This window comes from Pinus tabuliformis, chromosome 7, assembly GCF_031772625.1.
Source record: "Pinus tabuliformis cultivar Carrire ecotype Pingquan chromosome 7, CPIR1, whole genome shotgun sequence".
Classification (NCBI taxonomy): Eukaryota; Viridiplantae; Streptophyta; class Pinopsida; order Pinales; family Pinaceae; genus Pinus; species Pinus tabuliformis.
Window position 1 is genome coordinate 1839450529 of NC_142293.1, and position 22362 is coordinate 1839472890.

Below are 22362 nucleotides of genomic sequence, written 5' to 3' on the forward strand. Positions count from 1 at the left end.
TGTATATACTATTATAGCACTTAGTGGCATATAATGGATTTTTATTTTTGACAAACTCTATTTATAACACCATAAAATTAGTCATTTCATCTATATGAGCTACTAAAAAATAAAAATTCAAATTTCAAAAATTAATTTTTATTTTAAAAATATTCACTTTAATAATTATTTTTTTCAAAACTTTAATTGACTTTATAAAATCTTTGTAAAATTTTGAAAACTAAATAAAAAATCAAAACATTGTGACTATAAAATGATTAGAGTATAACCTACCCTAAGTAAATATAATAAACAACATTATCTTTAACGACTTTCATTAATCTTTTTCTTTATAATCCCAAATAATTAATTATTAATTATTTCATTACCTAATAATAAATAATTATTCAAAATCTCTCACATGTTTTTAAAAGAAAATGCTTCCTCACACCATAGAGGAGTAGAGGAGTGTGCAGCACAAAAGCCCCAAATATGACCTTATTATGTAAGTCAAACTAAATTGGCACACTATCCTATCATATATCATATAATAAAATAAATGTTCATAAAACTCCACATGGCAAAAGCAGAAACTAGATAAAGTAAGGACCATTACAAAAATATGTGTGCACAAACTTCGATAAGATAAGAGTGAAGTGATTAGCACGATTAGGTTGGACCATCATGATTCTTGAGGGTGGGTCCCAATGGGTCATTCTCATCAATAACAATATTCTTCGACAACGGCTTCTTCTTCAAGTTAGTAAAGTGTATGAAATTCATTATTTCAAGATTTAGATGGTCCTGGTGTTAAACTAGCTATGCTTACAATTCTTTTTTTAAACAGTTATAATCCAATTAACATGATATGATAATGGGTCATGCTCATCCATAGTGATACTCTTTGACAATTTGACAATTTCTTGTTCTTCAAGATAACAAGGGTCCGTAAGTATAAGAAATTTGTTATTTTAAGGTTGTTGTAGGTAAAATAATTATATTTTTATAAATGGTTTTCAGGGGAAGGGCATTTCTGCTGAATAAGCAACATATACATTATATACAATCATCTGTACATTTGAATTGAGACAAACATCTGTTGCGTGCAGGCAACTCAGTAATTCGACGGAGCGGCGATACAAAATGGTACATATGCTGTAGAGCAGCGCTTGTTTTTATATTTTTGTGAATAGTAAATTATTAAATATAATGTTTAACTATGTATTGATTTTTTTTTTTTTTAAATTATATTGAATTGATAATTTTTTAGAGTAATTTGATGAAAGCTCAAGACTAAATCTAGTAGCTATTACTATAATACCAAAGAGTATATCCAACAAATTGTAAGCCAAATATACTAGGAATTTATGGCTTAGCAAGAGTTGAGACTCCACGAGGGAGACTCCTACTCCTTGAGCCTCATCACAATATGCCAAAAATGTCCTCCCTCAAAGTTTATTGAGTTTTTTTACCATCAAAATACATAATAAACAAATAATATATAACTTTTTGCCTTTGAAATTAAGTAAACCCACTTCTCAAATAAAAAAACCAATATAGCAACAACTTGTAAGGAACCAATTCTCATGAAGCAAACAACATCCTACCTAGTTATATATAATCCGTTTCATTTTACTAATGTCTTTTTTTTTTGTAAGTTTGGTAGGACTACATCTTCATCATGTCCAACATCTCACCTTGATCGGTGGGATAGCACAAGATTTGAACCCAAGACTTTTAGTTCGGTGAGACTTCATTTCCACGACCATTGTCAATTGAGCTACCCCAAGCAGACTACTAATGTCTAATTTAATGTAAATACTAATTTTCATATAATTATTAAAATATTTTTAAGATAAAATAGAATTGTTTATTCTTGTAGTTTTGGTGTCATTTTGAAATATTGGTCGAAATAATGAATGCATTTAAAAAGATTATGAAAAAATGATTCCATGCATTTACAAAGATTATGAAAAAAATGATTGCATCCATAAGTTGAGGTGAGCTCCCATATCCTTCAAATTTAGTAAGTTGAGAGGTGGTTAAGAGGTAAGATTTATACTCTTCTCTTTTAGTTTGGCACTAGTTTGGGTCCCCAATGAGGCATTTAACTTATTGTGATGATGTTAGAAGAGTAGGCATCCCCTAGGAGTGGAACCCCCGTAAGTGCATGCTACACTTGTATTTGTCACACTAGACCTTAAAGAGGACTTATTGATGCTATCTTGTTGAGATCACAACAATAGTCTAATTGCTGTTCTTTTTTGGGCAATTTATATATATATATATATATATATATATATATGAAATTTGACATGAATTTCTTGAAAACTCAGGTTTCAATGATGTAATCTACATAAATTGTGTGCCTTAGACTTTTTTCATGTGTAAAATCCATTATACAATCAAAAACACATTTTAAACAACTTAAATTCACAATCTTGCCAAAAATTGTATCACCAAATTCTAATGAAATAGGGAAAAAATTTCTAATAATTAGATTGCTTTGAGATCACATGTTATTTGCTCCAAAAAGCATAATTTTGAGCCTAACCACCCGTCTACCTAGTAAAAACATAATTAGACTCAAACGTATGTTTTTAGAGCAAATAACATGTGATTTTGACAAAATGACATCTATAAATCCCTTTTAATGCTTAAAACAACCAATAAAAATGTAATAACATCTTTCAAAATGTTTGAACTCTTACCAAATTATATAAGTTATCTCGTTAATAATAACTTATAAATTATTAATATGAATAGAAGTTTATAGGGAAAGCTCAATAATTCTAATTATAAATCATTTTCTTACTTTCATTTAAAAAAAATAATATCGAGAAAAATAACAATGAAAATGACTAGAGAATCCTAGTGTCGAGTCATTTTGAGAATTGATTTTTTTTTTCAATTTTTGTGTAAATTTTTGTACTTTTTTGTTCAATTTTTTTTTACATATAACATCTTTACAGAGAAAGAACTTTGTTGTGCTCAGGCAAAATACCAAAAAAATAAGCTATCCCAAATATCAAAACAAACTAACTGTACCAATATCCCCTGGGCATATTTTGATGGGTCGGCACAGAACACTGGATGTGGGGGTGGGGCAGTACTACACATTAATGAATTGTATTATTTCAAGCTCAAATTAGGATTAGGGAGAGGCACAAACAATTATGTTGAACTAAATTGCCTCAGATACCTTCTTATTTTTGCTCTTGAACAAAATTGCCACATAATTTAGATCTTTGGGGACTCAAAGCTTGTTATTAATTGGATCAACTCTGCATATCATTGTCACATGCACACACTCAGGGGTTTACTGGATGAAGTCATATCATTAAAATCACAATTTGATTTTATTGTATGCTCTCATATATACAGGGAAAGGAATCAGGTCGTTGATTTTCTTTCCAAAGAGGCCGCGCAACAACATAGGGGGAGTGGTTGATTCAAGAATTCCGAGATTAGGAATTCTATCAGCTTTTTCACTGGCCATATATTGAACTGAATGGGTTTATATCTGAATGATCAATCATGATCATTCATCAATTCTGCAGTATTTTTTTTTTTAAGATTTCTATGCACTATTTAAGCAACGATGATTTTTATATATATAAATATTATGTCTTTTATTGTAAATATTAAACTATATGTCACTGTACTAAATAAATAATTTACTTCATTATCAATAAATTTTACATTCTCACATGGTGATGATACAACCTGTAATTTTCTTATTCACTAATAAATAAAATTTTTGAATTTAAATACCAATACATTAAAATTTATAAATCTGACCTATACCACTCAATAATGCCTTTAAAAACACCTTTAAAAACTGCAAAGTTTGAGATGTAATTAGGTGCTTAGTAATTCCAACAAAAGAAACATTTCCATTAAAGATTGACCTTAGTATAGTAAAAAAAATCTAATCCAAAACCAAAAGAATAAAAAAACATAAGCTGTTTAAACAAGTTTTTATAAGGAGTCATTTTGAAAACCTACCAGTTCCTTTATACCTAAATAATAAAAACAAAAGAAAAAGCAATCTAAGGAATTTCCATCGTAACGACCAAAAGAAGATAATGTTATCAAAAATAAATAAAATAATCCATCTGGTGTAAAATAAAAAAATAAGCTAATTTAATCCAAACGGCCATATGCAATCCTATTATATGAGACTGTCATTTCATTTAATTTCGATGAATTTCGCCTTCATTTCATATATACGTATACGGACGGTGTCTGCTTCAACGACAGATAAATAAATAACGAGCTCCCTCCAATCCTAACACGCCACCTGGAAAAAATCAGTCAGCTGTTTTAAAGAAGCCGAGGCGGAAAAGGAGGAAGCTTTGCAGCTCACGGCTCTCGAGGGTTATGCAAAGTCAGGAACAGACAGCAAGGGTATCTTTCATTTCATTTCATTTCACTTCACTGCGCTGGGGATCGAACTCTGAACCCAAAAGACGGTCAAATTCTTGTATGCTCTGAGGAAAAAATGGCGGATTCCGCTCGCAACGCAGTAGCTACTGTCTGAGATTCTGGGTGAGACTCGAGCTCTGTACAGGCAAGAAGCGAGAAGGCGAGAGGTTTCTTAGGGTTTGCATGTGACCGTGCGGGTTTTTCGTTGTTTTGGGTACTCAGGTGGTTTTATTCTGGTTAGGATAAGATGCTGACCCCCAAGAGGAGGGGCTGGACTGGATGGTCTCCCAAGACGCCTCCTCCTCCTCCAGCCGAAGACATGGCAGGTTCGAGTCACGTCGCGACGCCCGCGGCCACAGCAGGCGGGAACAGTGGAGGTAGGGCTTTAGTGGAGGCTCCACCGCGGAATTTGCTGGACAATAATGGCGAAATCGTGGCTACACGAGGCGAGCCCGAGATCTGGAGGCGTTTCAAGGAGGCCGGATCTCTGGACGAGGAATCCCTCGAGAAAAAAGATCGGGCCGCTTTGGTTGTGCACGTTACCAAACTCGAAGCCGAGGTCGGTCTCTCTCTTTTAATTAAATCCTCTCTTGGCCTCTGCAGTGCCCTGAAACTGATTCTAACATGATATGTAAATTAAAACGTTTTATAAAAAGTAAAACCCCGCTATTTTTTTCTTCTAAAACCCTCTTTTTGATTATGCCTGAGATTTGTACATATAACTGGATATGAAATTTATCTTACAATTAACTGTAATATTGTTATGAATAGAGTCGGCGGGAGTTAAACCCATGACCTGTGAACCTCTGCAATAAACCCTCTCTTTTATAGCAAGCAACGCCTTTACTTGTATCTACTCTCTTGTAAAAATGAAATAAAGGGTTTTTTTTTCGAGTAGAGCATGTGAGAATTGAACCCACGACCTGCCAACCTCTGCAGTTAACCCTGTCTTTCATAGCAAGAAACACCATTTTTTGTGATTGACCTGCCCTTAAAATTAGAACACCGTTTTCGAGTGAAGTCCGTGGGAATTAAAACGCGACTGTACGAACTTCTGCATCAAAACCGGTCTTTCAGAGCAGGCGTCTTTTATCTCTCTAATTTCCTAGTGTTCTATCGTAGCTTGCTAAGCTACGAGAGTACTTACGCCGACACGTGTGGAATTATCTTGAAAACTTTGAAATCCCAAGAAAATGATGTTCTGATGCCCATTTGCCATATTTATGTGTGAATTCCTTCTCTGTGGTAGAGTCGACTTATTTTCGCTCGAATAAAAGGCTTACGATGCGTGTGTAACTATTTTGACAAGTTAAAATCCCAAGAAAACGATGTTATGCTGTACATTTACCATATTATGTAAATCTTTTTGTCACCCTCGTCTTTTGTTTTGGTTAAGGATATCCAAATGTAAAAGGTCCTGAGTACTAACCAGCAAGTGCTATTGTTGTAAGTTTAGGGTTCTATGTGTTTGCCTTGTAATAAGCATGTCTATCTGGATTCTGGAGTCATTGTTTCTTTTTTTATCCCCCAGAAAATGCCCGAGAAAAATCAAATTGAAATCCTGAGATAGTGCATATCAATGCTAAAGAATCCATGATGCCAAATTGGTGGCGTCCTTAAATTTATCCATGTCTTCTGGGTAGGCATATTACAAATTTACAATAATAACAGTTGGGTTGTATCTGTAGGGTTAGTTGCCATATTTTTATATCATTGTCTGATCTGTTTTTAGATTTCAAACTCTGAAATGGAAGTGAAATTGTTGTATGTAAATTAAAGCTTCATGACAGTGTACATAAATACTGCAACACAGAATTTCTTGGTTCTCACAAATAATTTACCATTTTGACTGTTTCCATGTTCTTGGGTTAGACATCGTTGAGTAATCATGTCATACCACTGAGGGAAGGTGCTATGACACTAAAATGGAAATATTTAAAAAAAACTGTTATTGTAGTTTTTCTATGTCAAGATAATATCTATGTATAGATGGCTTTAATGTTTTTGTAATGGTGGTTTTTTAGTTCACCACTTGCTTGGGCTAGTTTATTTTCAACCACTGATTCCCCTGGAGTCAAGATGACTTCTGGCAGCTATTGTGATTTGGGAGTAAACTCTCATCTCAAAAATAAGGTGGCATCTCCCTACTGATGCCTTCAAAATTTACTTGAAATTGAAGATGCAGGTTTCTTCACAATTTGCGTATTTAACTGATTTTTAGCTGGAGTAAAAATGGATATTCTAAGAGAATTTAGAACTTAGGGGCAGGTTTGGACACAGTCTTCTCAACTTTGTGTTGGTGTGGGTTACTTGTTTTAACTGGCTGAAATTAGAGGTCTCTAAAACTCTTACAACATTCTTTAAATATTTTTATTGATTTTGGAAATTATGCTGCGGAAATTGTTGTTTTATGTGTTTCCCACATGGTTTCAATTTGTTTATTATGATTTATTAATTGTTTTTTAATTGTGCAGCTTTATGACTACCAATATAACATGGGGCTTCTTCTAATTGAGCGCAAAGAATGGGCATCTAAGTATGAACAAATGAAAGTTGCCATAGCTGAAGCTAAAGAAAATTTGAAGAGAGAACAATCTGCTCACTTAATTGCTATATCAGAAGCTGAAAAACGGGAAGAAAGTTTGAAAAAGGCTTTAGGAGTCGAGAAACAATGTGTTATGGATGTAAGGATCCTATTTACCTGTATCTCATGGTTTTGTATCGGGCCTCAATTTGGTTCGATCATTACTCACACCCCTAATTTGTTCACATGTTAACCGCATTGTTATAAGAATGATGAGGTAAAAAGGTTGGGGTATTATGGTGATTTGTTACATTTCAAAACCCTAAAGTTTGATAGGAAAATATCTGTTGTAACAGGCCTTCTGACTTGTATTATAATGGTCAGGAACCTTTTTATTATACATCATTTGTAGGCTTACAGAATTATAAGTTGAAATTTTGCGGGCTTGCGAGCAATTCAGTCTTGTCATGCCTTTTTCGATGGAACACATCTGAGCAGTAGCAGTTTATTGTTGTGCACTATTTGTGAGTATCTAAAATAATGATAAGAATCTTTTGTGGCCCTTTTAGGCAAATCAATTTTCCCTCCCTTTTGTGTTGCATGTATAAGCTATAAAAGGTTACTGTTTGTTTACCATATGTTTCATGTAAGCAGTGAAATACTGTCCAGGATTATTACTACACCAGATTTAGCCCCGGTGCAACTTTTAGGACTCAGCGCTTAGTATAGCATAGTTATGTTGTTACCCATTTAATCATGGCACATGAACAACACAAAGTCAATCAACAAAGGTAATTCGGATTAAAATAATAACAAACGAGGGGATGCATAGCAAAAGATAATCTAGTCCAAACAAAGGCAATAATATGAAACACAGACTGTGAAAAGAGTCTTGCCTGCAAGCATATTTATAACGGAAATGTAATGATCTAAATTTTTATTAGAAATGAAGATGAAATTGATAATTGTTGGTAGAACCTTACACTCTACTATTATGGGATCACCTGGGGAACCTTTTGGAAGCCTAGACCCAGATCTCTAGGCATTCTCTAATACTGACGGATCTAGCTAAACTTCTCTAGGAAGTCCACAATCTATTACATATTTTCTCAAACAACTGTACTGATTGTTAATGTGTGAATCTGTTGAGCCTCATTGTTCCAGCTGTTTAGAATATGATCCCATACAATACTATGCTTACCAACTCCCTGAAACATTTCTATCATAAATGACACAGAATTTTGGACTTAATATTGAGATCAGGGAAAGGTTTACAGATGTCTGCTTTAAACATGTGAATGCTTTTATCGGGAATGATGAATTATAGGATGTAGTGAGATGTACGTAGTTGCTTATAAGGCCATCTATACTGTATGATTTGTAGAAATTTTGTCACTTGCACATGGAATGCTATAATATAGAAATTTAATTTTATGTTCCTTGGATGAGAAATACAAGGGCTCTGGTACGTGAAACAAAATCTGCTCTTTTGACTATATAAAAATATTAATACAGGACACCCTCTCCTTTTGCCCTTATATTTTAATGAGATTTTTTTTCTGGTTATTCTTGTTGCACAGCCAGAGCATAGGCAACATAAAGTTTGGAAGGTGTTGGTGTCCCCAAAAATCATGACTTCCATCTTTAAGCCTGTGCATGTCAAACTGGCTAGTTGGGGATTTCCACCTTTGGACATGATTGTGTTGTTACCTTGAGTAATTAAATCAAGCATTCCCATTTTCAAATGTACGGCTTTAACATTTTTCTTATGCATCTACCTTTTGTTCACATAATTTTTGTGTCAAATACAAAAAATTACAATTGAAATGTCATATTCCCCTAAGGTTAAATATGTTGTATGCTCATTATAAATCACGATAACATGGCAATGGCTGTGTTCTGCTCTGTTAATCTTGGAGTCGTTGATCCTTTTGTTGGCAGTAGGCTATTTGGTCATGTAGCCTTCATCTCAATAAGCATACCCTTTTAGATGAAGTCCAAAATAGTCAGAGAACACTTCACTGCTCTGTTAATCTTGGAGTCGTTGATCCTTTTGTTGGCAGTAGGCTATTTGGTCATGTAGCCTTCATCTCAATAAGCATACCCTTTTAGATGAAGTCCAAAATAGTCAGAGAACACTTCATGCAAATGTGGCCTGTGGTTTCTGTAGCATTTACATAATAAATTTGTAAGATATTGCTAATCAGTATGATGAGTGTGCAATTCCTGAAGAATTTGAAATTAACCTTTTGAACAAACAAAAACTATGACGTTAACAGTGGAAAAGCATCCCTTTGTCGGTTAAAATAGTGCGAATGTTTAAAACATGAAGTGTACCAAAAATTTGTCCACTTATGAGTTCTTCTCTAATGGCTGACCTTGGATTCATTGATTACTAAATTTGTAAGCATCATATTGTTTACCATTTTCATCATCAAATAATGTGATAAGATTTTAATGTTCAATTTGATATTCTTGTCAATGCCTAATAAATTCTTAGATAGGCTTTTGAAGAAAAACCCAGTAAAGTAAGAATTTAAGAACTTTTCTGTGGAATAGAACTAATTATAAAACTATATATAAAAGTGAACATTTCAAGAGAAAGTGGAGTGAACCAAAGTGTTTTGTGAACCAAAGTGTTTTCTTTCCCCAGCTTTACCCTAATTTCCAATGTCTTTTCCATCCTCAGTTCTTCCTTAAATTTTTATAAATGCTCGACTGAGGGAAAGATTACAATGGTAGGAAATAACTCTTAATCTGCATGTGGCCACAGATTAAGCTTTACCAAGCCTGGCAAAATAGCTAAGTAATATCTATCTATGCTCACATTGTTTAGGAGAATATATCTACTGACCAAATATGTCTACTGACCTCTATGTTCATCTGTTTCAGCTTGAAAATGCTTTACATGAGATGCGTGCAGAAATGGCTGAACTAAAGTTCACATCTGAGAATAAGTTGGCACAAGCTCGTGAGTTTGCGGCAAGTACGGAAGAAAAGGCTCTTGCAGCAGAGTCAAAGTTGCATGCAGCTGAAGCCTTGCAAGCAGAAGTTAGCCGGAAACTTGCAGAGATGGAAAGAAAAGGGCAGGATATAGAAGCACTTGAAAGGACTGTTCAAAGAGAGAGGCAATCCTTCATGTCAGAGTATGTAATAGCAGTACATTGATTGCCAATTTCTGTTAAATCATATCTCTGTAGATTTACTAATAATTTCAATATAACACTGTTGCTTTTGTCTGATCCATGTTTAGATTAGTGATGTCATAGATCAGATCTCTTGTTTTTCCTCCGGGAATGCAGTCTGTCCATGAATATATAGAGGTGGAGCGCTTTGCTGAGTAGGATCTACTCATTGCTATGTTTTTTGCTGTTCTTTTTGTTGAGAAATCTAGGGGCAGCAATATAGAATGATTTCTCTTCTTGATAACTGTTTGTGATGTATTTTTACTTAAATTAATTGGCTTCTTCTTTCTCTTGATTATTATTAGTGTTTTTTTCATCAAACAGCTACCAAACCATAAAGAACAATAAGACAAAGGAAACAAGATATAGGTGATCAACCAGGGCCAAAACCTCTCCAACTCTGAGAGGAAAACCCACAAGAATTCTTTTTCTTATAGAACCTTCAATTGACGAATTCCAAGACCTAGACCCTTGACGAAGAACTCCTCCAAGACTAGTCAACTTTGCCTCTTTCCCAATTCAAAATAGTTGCTCCTTGCTTGTCTTCAACTTTGACCTTCAAACAACTTGACTGCAACTTTGACTTGACTTTCTGCAATTTCGGCTTATCTGCAACTTCTACAACTTCTCAGTCTTTGCTTCAGAAACCCTAGGCCACATGTGAGAGAGGAAATAGAGAGATCTGCCTTATTTTCTCTTTGTTAGATCTCCTTGTTCTTCCTAGGGAACTCGGTTCTCAAAACTCCAATACTTTAACACCAATCTTTAATACTTTGATGGCACTGCAACTCGGCTTCCCTGCAACATATTGAAGCCCTAATTTTCTTCGCACGTGTGGAGAGAAGTCACCCAAAACTACTCCAAAAATCTTGACCTTCTTTTCTTCCTGCGTCCTCTTCTACTTCGCACTTTTTCTTCTTCTTGTGATCAAACTCTGATGGTGAAGTGTGTCTCCAAGAATGAGGCTGGATGCCCTATATATAGGCTTCCAGTCACTTGATATTAGGCCGACTTGTCCCCCGTCTTAGTCTGGCTTGTTTCTTGTGTAGGCCGACTTGATTGATAGCACTTGATGTGGCCTTGGAGGGTTCCTGACTTAAATAACTTCTTTTACAATATGTAACATGCCCAAAATGGGTCTTTCATACATGACAATGACTTGTAGACTCAATGACAAACCCTAAGAGCTCACAATGGGAGCTTGATCTAAAACCAAATTCCCTTGAGCCTGAAACCCATGCCTCAAGATTAACAATAATTTACTTTTCTCATTACATCAAATATAAAATTATGACTACATATGTCATTATGAAGACTGAAATTTTTGGGTTTGTTAAGATTTATCTTTGCTTCATCCACTTTTTTTAGATTTTTTTTCAGCTTGTTGAATATGTTTTTGAAACTTGGTATATCTATTTAGGATGTTTTCATGTTTTTGGGGTTGATTATTATTTAATTACCGTGAGTCTTGTCAGGTTGTTGGTTTTATATGTTTTTGCCAAGGGAAATCTTACGAAGAAACCCAAGGGATGCTTTCCCACATTATCCTAGTAATCCCAGCTACGTAGGCTAGTGCGCCTCACCTAGGGGTGATAACCTGGCACTTGCTGGCATGGAACTAGTCAAATGCCCAGTAACATTGATGATAAGTAGTTGAGCAAACCCCTTGGGCTAGTTAGTCTGTATATTTAGCAATGTTTGTACATGCCTAAAAATCATCTTGGGTTTGATGCAATTGTATATTTAGCAATTATTTAAAATGTAAACAGATGTCTAATTATATTATCCATATTTTTTTCAGACATGATGCTTTTGAATCCGAACTTTCTCTTGAGAGGCAGAATCTACTAGAATGGGAGAAAAAGATGCAGGAAGGCCAAGAAAGGTTGATAGAAGGACAGAGGTTACTGAATCAAAGGGAAGAATATATAAATAAGAGAGATGAGGCCATGAAACAGATTGAAAAGGAATTGGCTGATGCCAAAATGCAGATTGAAAAGCATCAAGCAACCTTAAAAGAGAAAGAGGCTGACATCAGTGTGAGGATGGCTGCTTTAGCTGCTAGAGAAGAGGTGTGTTTTGCAGATTTCCTATCATTCGTAACAATTAGAATTATGAACTTACACTCACTATGTCAATGGTGACTCGTTCCTCCCTTGTGCAGGATTTTGCTAAAAGAGAAACTGTTATTAAGGAGAAAGAAGAAGAGCTGCACGCCTTACAAGAAAAACTTGTCAGTATGGAGAATGTGAGTTTCTCCTAAAAAAGATCAGTGTGTTGAAATGTACTGTGTGTGGATGATTTATTAAATTGGAAATTTATTTTAAGCATTGTAACATCATGCATGTATTGTATTCTGACGTGAAATAAGATTAATAGGAGAATGCTTTAACTTGCTTACTGTTAATCAACGCAAGCACTTTGTCCAGGATCCGGCAGCTCCCATTCCTTATTCTTACTTGGTATCATGCTCTGTATTGTAATTATCTTATGATTTCACTGTTCAGATACTGTTTTCTTTTATTAATTCTTGATGGGATTCCATAATAATCTTGCTGTTATTGCAGGAGGAGATCCAAAAGCTCATTGAAGATCACAAGGCTACACTAGAAGCAAGGAAAACTGAGTTTGAAGCTGAGATTGAACAGAAGAAAATGTTAGTGGAAGAGGAGTTGGAAAAGAAAAGAAGTGACATTGAGTTGATGGAGGCTAACATCAATCGCAAGGAGGAAAAGATTAGTAAAAGGGAGCAACAACTGGAAAAGAAAGCTGAAAAGGTTAAAGAAAAGGAGAAAGAGGTTGATGCAAGGTCAAAATCTTTGAAAGAAAGAGAGAAGACTTATAAAAATGAGGAAAAACAAATTGAGACAGAGAAGAAAAAGCTGGAAGCAGAAAGAGAGGATATTAATAATGAAAAGCAAGAGCTTCAAAAGCTTAGGATCATTCTCAAAGAAGAAAAACAACAAATCCTTAATGCACAGGAAAATCTCAAGGTTACAGAAAAAGAGAGAAATGAATTGCTAAAACTTCAAACTGAATTAAAAGAAGAGATTGAAAATTACAGGTCTCGGAAGCAGCAAGTAGAAAATGAAGCAGAAGAGTTAAGACTAGAAAGGGAGAAGTTTGAGAGAGAGTGGGAAATTCTTGATGAGAAAAGAGAACAAGCAAGAAAGGAATCAGCACAGGTTGATGAAGACAGGAAGAGAATATCAAAATGGGTTCAAGATGAAGAAGAAAGATTAAAACAAGAGAAACGTGCACTTAGGGAACATATTCAGAGCGATTCAGATGCTCTTAATCTTGAAAAAGAGGCTTTTAAGAGTAGCATGGAGCATGAACGAGCTGAGTGGTTTGAGAATGTTCGGCGAGAGAGAGCAGATCTTCTTCGAGATATTGAGCTTCAAAGAAGTGAACTGGAGAACAGCATAGAGAAGAGAAAAGAAGAGATTGAGAGGTTGTTGCATGAAAAGGAGGTTGAGTTTCAGAAAGAGAAAGAAAGAGAAGTGCAGCATATTTGTGAACAACGGGAAGTAGCACGCAAAGAAATGGAAGAGATGAAGGTGGAGAGACGCAAGCTTGAGAAGGAGAGACAAGAAATTTCAGAGAGTCGGGAACATGCAGAGAAAGAGTGGACTGGGATAAAAAATGATATACAAGAGCTCCAAGTTCAAAGGGAGAAACTTAAGGAACAACGACAATCTTTATGCAAAGAAAGAGAAGAAGTTTTAAGATTGTTTGATCAGCTTAAGAAATTGAAAATGGAGTTAAATGTGACAGAAGATCATTTAAAACAAATTGCAGATAAAGATGGGAGTCATTCTCCCAGGCCTGCAGATGCTTTGGGCTTTTCTCATCAGGCACTAGGACAAAATATTTTTGGGACACCAGTAGATACATCTTTGAAGGTCAATCCTGAACCCTCTTCTGGAAGGACGGATGCAAGTTCTTCGAAAACTAGTCGTCTGTCATGGTTGCAGAAATGTGCTTCAAAGATTTTTAACCAGTCGCCTTCGCCAGGAAAAGTGGGTGATTCTACTGTTGGGAACGAAGAAACTGAGAGATCACATTCACCGGCTCTTGAAGTTGTTCTTGGTGCAGAGGTTGAAAGAATGACACACGAAAACATTGTTGGAGAAAAGGTTGAACATGGGTCTTCGGCTGATGTACAGAATGATGGTTTCACAGTTGAAGCTGCACAAGGTAACAGACAAGGGCCTGGAAAAGTTAAGCCCAGGCCTGTTGTAAACTTTGACAGTTCTTTGCCATCGCCCTCTGCTGGAAATGGGCATAAGTCGAAGGATAAAGCAAAAATTAGAGTTTTCAGAAGAACTCGTTCTATGAAGGCTGTTGTAGAGGAAGCCAAGGGGATTCTGGAAACTCCCTTAGACATGGAGAAGAATGAGTCCGAAGATGGACAAGAACAAGAACAAAATGATGCTGCAGTTACAGCGAATAGTGAGGACCTAGGGAAAGAGTCAGAAAAGGATAAAAGTGATACTGCTAAGGAAATTGACGAAAGCAAGGAGGAATCACTTGCCAGCGATAAAAAACCTTCTCAGTCTGGAAAGAAGAGGCGGCGCAAGGTTTCATCTAGAGCCACAAGTGCTCAAGATGCAGAAGATGCTGATGTTCAGTCTGAGCTCACATCTGGACAGCGCAGGAAAAAGAGGCAGCGTGACAATGCTAATGGTGCTAACTCAGGGGTAGGAACTCCTGGAGGGAAGCGGTATAATTTAAGACGCTCCACCATGTACGTATACTAAGTTGGTCTTCTCAGATTTCTTAAATATTTAAAATAAATAAATAAATATCTCTCGTTGTCTGCACGTGCAGTGCAAGTACAATTGCCGCTCAAGCAGTATCTCTGGATGATAAGGACAAGGACCTTACAACCCAAGAGGAAGAAGACTCCAGAGGGGTCCAGGAAAACCCACTTGATCATGTCACTGAGGATAACCAGGAAGCTTCTTCTGATGAACCTGCAAGGGCGCCTTCTGCTGGAGAGAGAGATACGAATATCCTCCCTGCAGAGGATCAGGATCCCCAAAGTTTCCAGGAAAATGGTTTGGGCGATGCGGGTAATGATCTGCGGGAGGTTTACTCCCATGAACTTATAAAGGTATGTTCTTTGGTCATGTATATGAATTTTGAAAGGCTTGCTGTTCTTGTCTTCTCGAGTATTTCTTAGGTTTAGTAATCCTAGCATCAAAAAGAGGATTTTTTACAAGCTCTTTGATGGGATATATCAGCTGTTCTCCCATCAAAGAGTTTTGTATGTCATTTATTCCCTGTTTTATTCTCTATGATTTATACATGATATGCATATGTACATTCATCAAGACATAAATGCAAACCATCAATATTGACTCCTACATGTTCATTATTGATGTCTTTATATTTCTATTCTCATAGAGGAACAGTAAATGCAACTTTGGATGCCAGTGAGGACTGAGTTGAAAGATGACTTAACAGCAAGGGATTGTCAAGGACATGGCCATTCAAAATATATTATTATAAATCTAGTGTAAAAAGATGACTTAAAAGTATGGATTTTTTTAAGTTATAGCATATAATTATGAACATATTTCATGGCCATTCAAAAATATATTATTATAAATCTAGTTTTGAAAGATGACTTAAAAGTATGGAATTTTTAAAGTTATAGCATATAATTATAAACATATTACTTGAGGTGCAATGGTATTTCATCCAATGTTGCATGAAGCGGGGATGTATTTTTGGCAGTGAAGTGTTGGAAGTGTGATTTTCCACAAATCTTCGGAGGTGAAGCATCTCAGAAGTGTCTAATATATATATCTATATATATCTTTTTTTGCATTTATATAAAAAAACATCCAAAATACCAATCTAGTTGCCAGAAGATATGAAAACATACATATTTTCACATAAATTGAGATAGATATGGTATCCATAGTATATCAATGATTAATTATTTGAGCATCAACTATCTAGATTCTAGCAATTACAAATAGACATCAAGATTTTAAGCATATTACAGATAATAGAAAGAAAACAGAAAATAAATGTGCCTGAAGGTATGTCTATGTGTTTGTGAGCATTTGTATGTTTGAAATTGAAATTTAATTGATTCCTACAAATGACCAATATAGGGTCAATGGGACTTGAAATTACAGATAGCATTAATAGTCAAATTGGGGGGTGGGGTGGGCTGTCGGAGAGAGAGAAATGAAACAAAATGAAATTATATTATTGTGTGCTAGTCAATTGTGACTAGAACATCTCAATAGGACTAGAAAATACAACATACCAAAATAACAAAGGGCATTTCCAAAGAGTACAATGGAAATACCTAAATCATCCTCAACCTTGGCCTTCCTTTCGCTAAACTCACCCCTAAGTCACCTTGGGCTCCACTTAAATCACAAGTTAAGAAAAAAAAAAAGTCCTGCAGAACCGTGCGCGTGCTTTTCGAAACTCTGTGGGAAGTGTGGCATAACAGTGAGGGAAGCGTGGTGGAATTTTGTTGGCATCGAGGTTCGACATGTAGAATTGCCGAAACCGTCATGGTTCCCATAGGTACATGATCTATGATTTTGCATGAGAAGCCTGGTTCCATTTGTAGTTCGGTCACAAATTTGCACGGTTAGCGGTTCCGACCTATGATTTGTGCGGGGTGGGGGGGGTTCTTGCAACAATGATTTCATATGAGCTAATGATTTGCTTAATCATTGTGTAACTAAACCTAGTTTCATGGTCTTTAATATCCACGCCAATTTCTAATTATCTATACACATAGGCTTAGACATGAGTACAAATATACTAGGATAGTCAAGTGGTTACAAAATAACAATGTTGCACCAAGTTTTCATTACACGGGGACATGAGTAAGTGGGGATTTACACCTAGTAATTCTCAAAAGATAACGCCTAAATTTAAGGCAATGGCAAGGTGTGTTGTGCTATAACATAGGGGACACACTTCATGCTTTTGTTACTTGAATAATAGAGAGTAATATTTGAATACCAAACCATTTTTTCCTCAAAAATACCATGTCAATGAGTAGCGTTGAAATCATTATTATGTCTGTGGAATGGAAGACGAGAGGGGGCATGGAGTCCATGGCTGCCAAGAGAGGGGTTAACTTCATCTTGTAAAATCTAGTGTTGCTATGGAAATGCTCCGCTCTCACAAGTAGCTTTCTCTCTGTTAGATCCCTTCATTTGATTTCATACTCTATGACCTTCCCCTGGCAAAGGTTCTTCCTTCTCACCTCTAGGATCTCCTCATTTTCAAATATTAAATTGCGATATCATGTCTTGGAGGGATCTTTGTTCGAGTATTTTGCTTTTTTTAATCTATGGCTAGCCATTAGAGTGGGGTAGACCCCTTATTTTAATCTCATTATACTCTTTGATTTGCTTGTTGCAATGGTTCTTCATTGTCACCTCAAAGATGTAGACTTCTTCCTCAATTAGATTGTAATCTCCATAGGGGTCTTTGTTTGACTATCGATTTTGTTCCCCATCTTTTTTAAAGAAGGGACATGTTAGGAATCACCTTGTGTCAGGCCAAGGAATGACTCTTGAATGAGACTTGACCAAAAAAGAGGGTCCACCAACTTCTCCAAATAGAAGCAATGCAAGAGTATGATGCACTCATAGAGAATAGAACATAGAAGTTGGTGGACCCTTCTCCCACAAGCATTCTCTGGCAAGGTGTGTTGTGCTATAACATAGGGGACACACTTCATGCTTTTGTTACTTGAATAATAGAGAGTAATATTTGAATACCAAACCATTTTTTTCTCAAAAATACCATGTCAATGAGTAGCGTTGAAATCATTATTATGTCTGTGGAATGGAAGACGAGAGGGGGCATGGAGTCCATGGCTGCCAAGAGAGGGGTTAACTTCATCTTGTAAAATCTAGTGTTGCTATGGAAATGCTCCGCTTTCACAAGTAGCTTTCTCTCTATTAGATCCCTTCATTTGATTTCATACTCTATGACCTTCCCCTGGCAAAGGTTCTTCCTTCTCACCTCCAGGATCTCCTCATTTTCAAATATTAGATTGCGATATCATGTCTTGGAGGGATCTTTGTTCGAGTATTTTGCTTTTTTTAATCTATGGCTAGCCATTAGAGTGGGGTAGACCCCTTATTTTAATCTCATTATACTCTTTGATTTGCTTGTTGCAATGGTTCTTCATTGTCACCTCAAAGATGTAGACTTCTTCCTCAATTAGATTGTAATCTCCATAGGGGTCTTTGTTTGACTATCGATTTTGTTCCCCATCTTTTTTAAAGAAGGGACATGTTAGGAATCACCTTGTGTCAGGGCAAGGAATGACTCTTGAACGAGACTTGACCAGAAAAGAGGGTCCACCAACTTCTCCAAATAGAAGCAATGCAAGAGTATGATGCACTCATAGAGAATAGAACATAGAAGTTGGTGGACCCTTCTCCCATAAGCATTCTCTGGCACGACTTGCCTTCATAAAACTGGCTCTCCAAATCCCAGTGCTTCCCTCTTCTGCACTGCTTCTGCGCTATTTTCCACACATGTGACTCGAAACTGCCTTTGATGAAGTCGTTCTGCCTCCAGCTGTTGAGGAAATTGTCTCTTCGGCCTTCTGGAACCTCTGCTTGGCATTTGGAACTAAGAATGATTTTTCTCACCAGCAAATCGATCTGACTTCCTGAAGCTACTGCACAGAGCCTCTGCGCTGCCTCTTTGGGATAACTCGGGCCTCTTGTTGTCGCCTCTTCGGATATGGAAATCTTTCCTCCAGACTCACTATCTCTACCCCTCTCACATTGCTTCGATCTCTAGCTCTCTTTTCGACCACTAACTGTTACTACTCTAGAAATCCATTTTCTCAGAAATCGAACCTCTCAAGTGCTTTCTCCATCTCCACATTGATCTTCTCTTATAATCCTCTGTTGGAGCACCAACGACCAAGATTAAAACATAATGGATCGTCTTTGGATTGATTCGTGTGAGTTTCTTGATTATTCGCACCTCGACTTAAATAATTTTGATTAATTAAACATATTCCCTTAGTTTAGACTTTAGGAAATATGTAAAAACTAGTTAATAATCTAATAAGCCATTTCTAGGTGGAATTTCCATAAATGATTTCCGAGTTTTGGAGATCTCATGTATTCTAGCATCTCCACCAAATTTCGTGGCTAGAACACATCCATTTCTACAAAAACTAACACCTCTTCCTAAAATCCTTTTCCTATCCTCCAAACTTCCTTGGGCACTAGCTTGTAAGGATTCAAGATAGTGATAATATGTATGATAAAGTGCCTTGACAAAGGTTGTGAGAGGAATTTCCATCTTAACTCTAGTGGCTTCTACGTGATGCATGATGGCTCAAATCTCTGAGGCTAGGGCCAAGGTGTCATCGTTCTTTAACTCTAGGTTGAAGAGTTTAATCATCAACTAAACTACTTCCAATTCTGAGTTTGAGTTATATAAGCCTTATAACTTCATCAATGCATCATAAGCATTTGCAATTAGAATAATATGATGAATCACCTCTTCACTTACAAAGGCAACAATCAATGCATAAGATTTGTTGTCCTTATTCTCCCAAATGGTTAGATCCTTATTTGAAATGTGCTTAACGGGTGCATTATCCTCTTCACCTTCACAAATCCCCTTCCATAAGTCATTAAAAATGAGGGTGTGCTTGATCTCTTTGGATCATTCTTTATAGTTCTACTTTCCAGTCAGCACATCACTTACAGAAGCTAAGTCACCGGATTCGTCCTAAACCCCCTACGAATCCCGAATCCAGTGAATCCGACACGATTCGGTTCAGATTCGTGTCCAAATCATATGACATGTCGTGTCCGTTTCCGACATGTCAAATCCAAGGTCGTGTCACGATTTTCAAAAGCATGTCGTGATTTTGGGACACATGTCCTGTTTCCAGGACTCGCTAAGCTCAGTGCGGGAAAGAAAAGGGCGTGTTTGCTCATTAATATTTTCATTTGGCAAGTGATTTGTGCTGTTGGCAAGTGATTTGTGCTGTTGCAGCAAGGAGTAGAGCATTTTGGCAGCTTCATGATCAAGTGTAGGCCCTAGTATTGATATGCTATTCATGGTAATGTTAAATTCTTAAAGTAAAAGTGACATTCTCCTTAATCTTCATTTTCATCCTTTTACTTAAGTTTTTAACATTACCATGAAATGACTCGGGATGTTTGAGAGTAGTTCCGGCCTCATTGGATTTCATATGGAGAAAGTAGAATTTTAGATTTCATTCAAAATCCAGCAGACTTATCAGTTTTTCAGGATTTTAGGATTGTGGGATTGCAATGTTTCCATTGAATTTTGTCATGTATTAGGGTATGGAACTCGTATTTAATCAAGAGCGCCAAACCAAGAGCTTCTGAATATGTCGCTCCCGCTCCTCGCTTTCGCTCCCCCTCCCCGCTTTCGCTCCCCCTCCCAAGTAACACTGTTCCTGATGATATGGGTCTGGACACCACTGTTGAGTTGGCATTGGCCAACATGGATCTCAATGATCCAGTGCTAGAGCCTGTTAGATTTGATGACTTAGAGGGGTCAACCTCCATACCAGCAAATGCAGAGGCGACTATGGATACAGGGGAGGAGGAGGATGCAGAGGAGAGCAGTGGGGACCATGATGATGGGGACAGTGATGCTGATTCTGATGTTGATTGATGCCTTGAGGCTTGTATACCTGTAGTTGTTTTATATTTTCTATTTCTATTTGCCATTGGCATTGCACCAACACTACCTATGTAACACATTTTGATTTGATGACTTAATGAGAAAACTACAATTGTCAGTGTGTTTATCTTACTATCTTGTAGTTGTAAGTTGTCTTTCAGTTATGAATTATGAATCATGATTTAAATTTTTAATAGATTTATCATTTATGTGACCAGTACCATTGACATTTATTTGAATTTTGTATGTACTATGCATGCTAATAGCTATAGATGAAGTTCTATGTTTGAAATCAATAAATTTGTATCATTAATTAAAATTTGTGTAAGAAGTATGATAATATCTAATTTTTAATATATATATATATATATATATATTTAAATATATATATATATATATATATATATATATATATATATATATATATTTAATAAAATAACATATAACGTGTCCTAACGTGTCCTGTTCCGAGGGGTCAACGTGTCCGAATCCGACACCACGAATCTCGAATCGTACATGTCAGGTGACTTAGCTTACAATGGTGATGAGAGAATGCATCTTTAAAGAAATTGTAAACTAGGTTTGAATAGGTTCAAGAATAAGACCAAGATAGTAGAGATGGTAAGAAAGGATTAACACAAACTCAATTGCATGAAGAAATAAGTCTATGATGCATTTAGCAAGGACTGAGCAAAAAGATTAACTATGGATGACAATAATGATACCAAGGAAGGAAGTGTTCAAAGGAACAATAAACAAATTTTACGGACTTATTGTCAGAGTAGTAAGCATGGTTTTTGGATCAGTCATATGCTCATTGAATAGTCATGTACTTCACTGCACAGTTATAGCCTCATATACCAAGTTTGCTGACATATTTCCCTGTCATTTTCCTTTAGGCTTGATAAAAAAGATGCGAATCACTATCAGGGTAAGTAAGCCAACTAGTTGCGTGTTCAAAGCAAAGGGGAGAGTAGAGTTGAAAGGAGAAGAAACAATAACATTTCAATGCCACTTACTCTCTTCAACTCTCACTCTCACTGTCTCAACTCTCGGGGCACTAACACTCTCAGGTTGTCTAAAAATGCTCTTGCACTTATGCTCTCTCAATAATATCAGGGTTCTATTTTCGATAGCCCCTAAAGTAGATGCAGGCGAGGTTTATAACATTTGGGAGAGCACATTTTGTACCAACAAGAGAGAGCACAAAGTGCAACATAAAGGGATGATTGAAGCAGAGTGTAGAATGAGCATTGAACAAAGGAAACTAGGGTGAAGAGTAACGCCATGGCATTGCCGAATAACGCTAGAAAATGAATAGTTGAGCATTGAGTAGAGGAAATTGGCATGGAGAGAGGAATTTTTCAAGCCAAAACATTAAATTTGATAGGTCGAGCGAATGACAGCGGTGAGTTCCACTGAGTGGGGTAGAGGTGCCTAAACTTGGCTCTGATACCATGTTAGTCCAAGGTATGATTCCTGAATGTTAATCTGCATTAATGTAAACATGATTGTATAACATGAGGAGGTGTGACATTTGGGATTCATATTCCAAGG

General features: G+C 36.3%; 1 protein-coding gene across 1 annotated transcript in view; it reads left to right on the plus strand.

The window, feature by feature from the left end:
• The first annotated feature begins 4297 nt into the window (after positions 1-4297).
• The window catches only part of LINC1 (little nuclei1), a 63234-nt gene continuing 45169 nt past the window's right edge, over positions 4298-22362 (plus strand). Inside the window, exons 1-7 of the mRNA XM_089460566.1 lie at positions 4298-4966; positions 6882-7091; positions 9824-10077; positions 11918-12188; positions 12281-12364; positions 12684-14866; positions 14950-15235. Of these exons, the coding sequence (XP_089316692.1) occupies positions 4655-4966; positions 6882-7091; positions 9824-10077; positions 11918-12188; positions 12281-12364; positions 12684-14866; positions 14950-15235 (3600 nt within the window). The 5' untranslated portion in view covers positions 4298-4654. The remainder of the gene's footprint in view (positions 4967-6881; positions 7092-9823; positions 10078-11917; positions 12189-12280; positions 12365-12683; positions 14867-14949; positions 15236-22362) is intronic.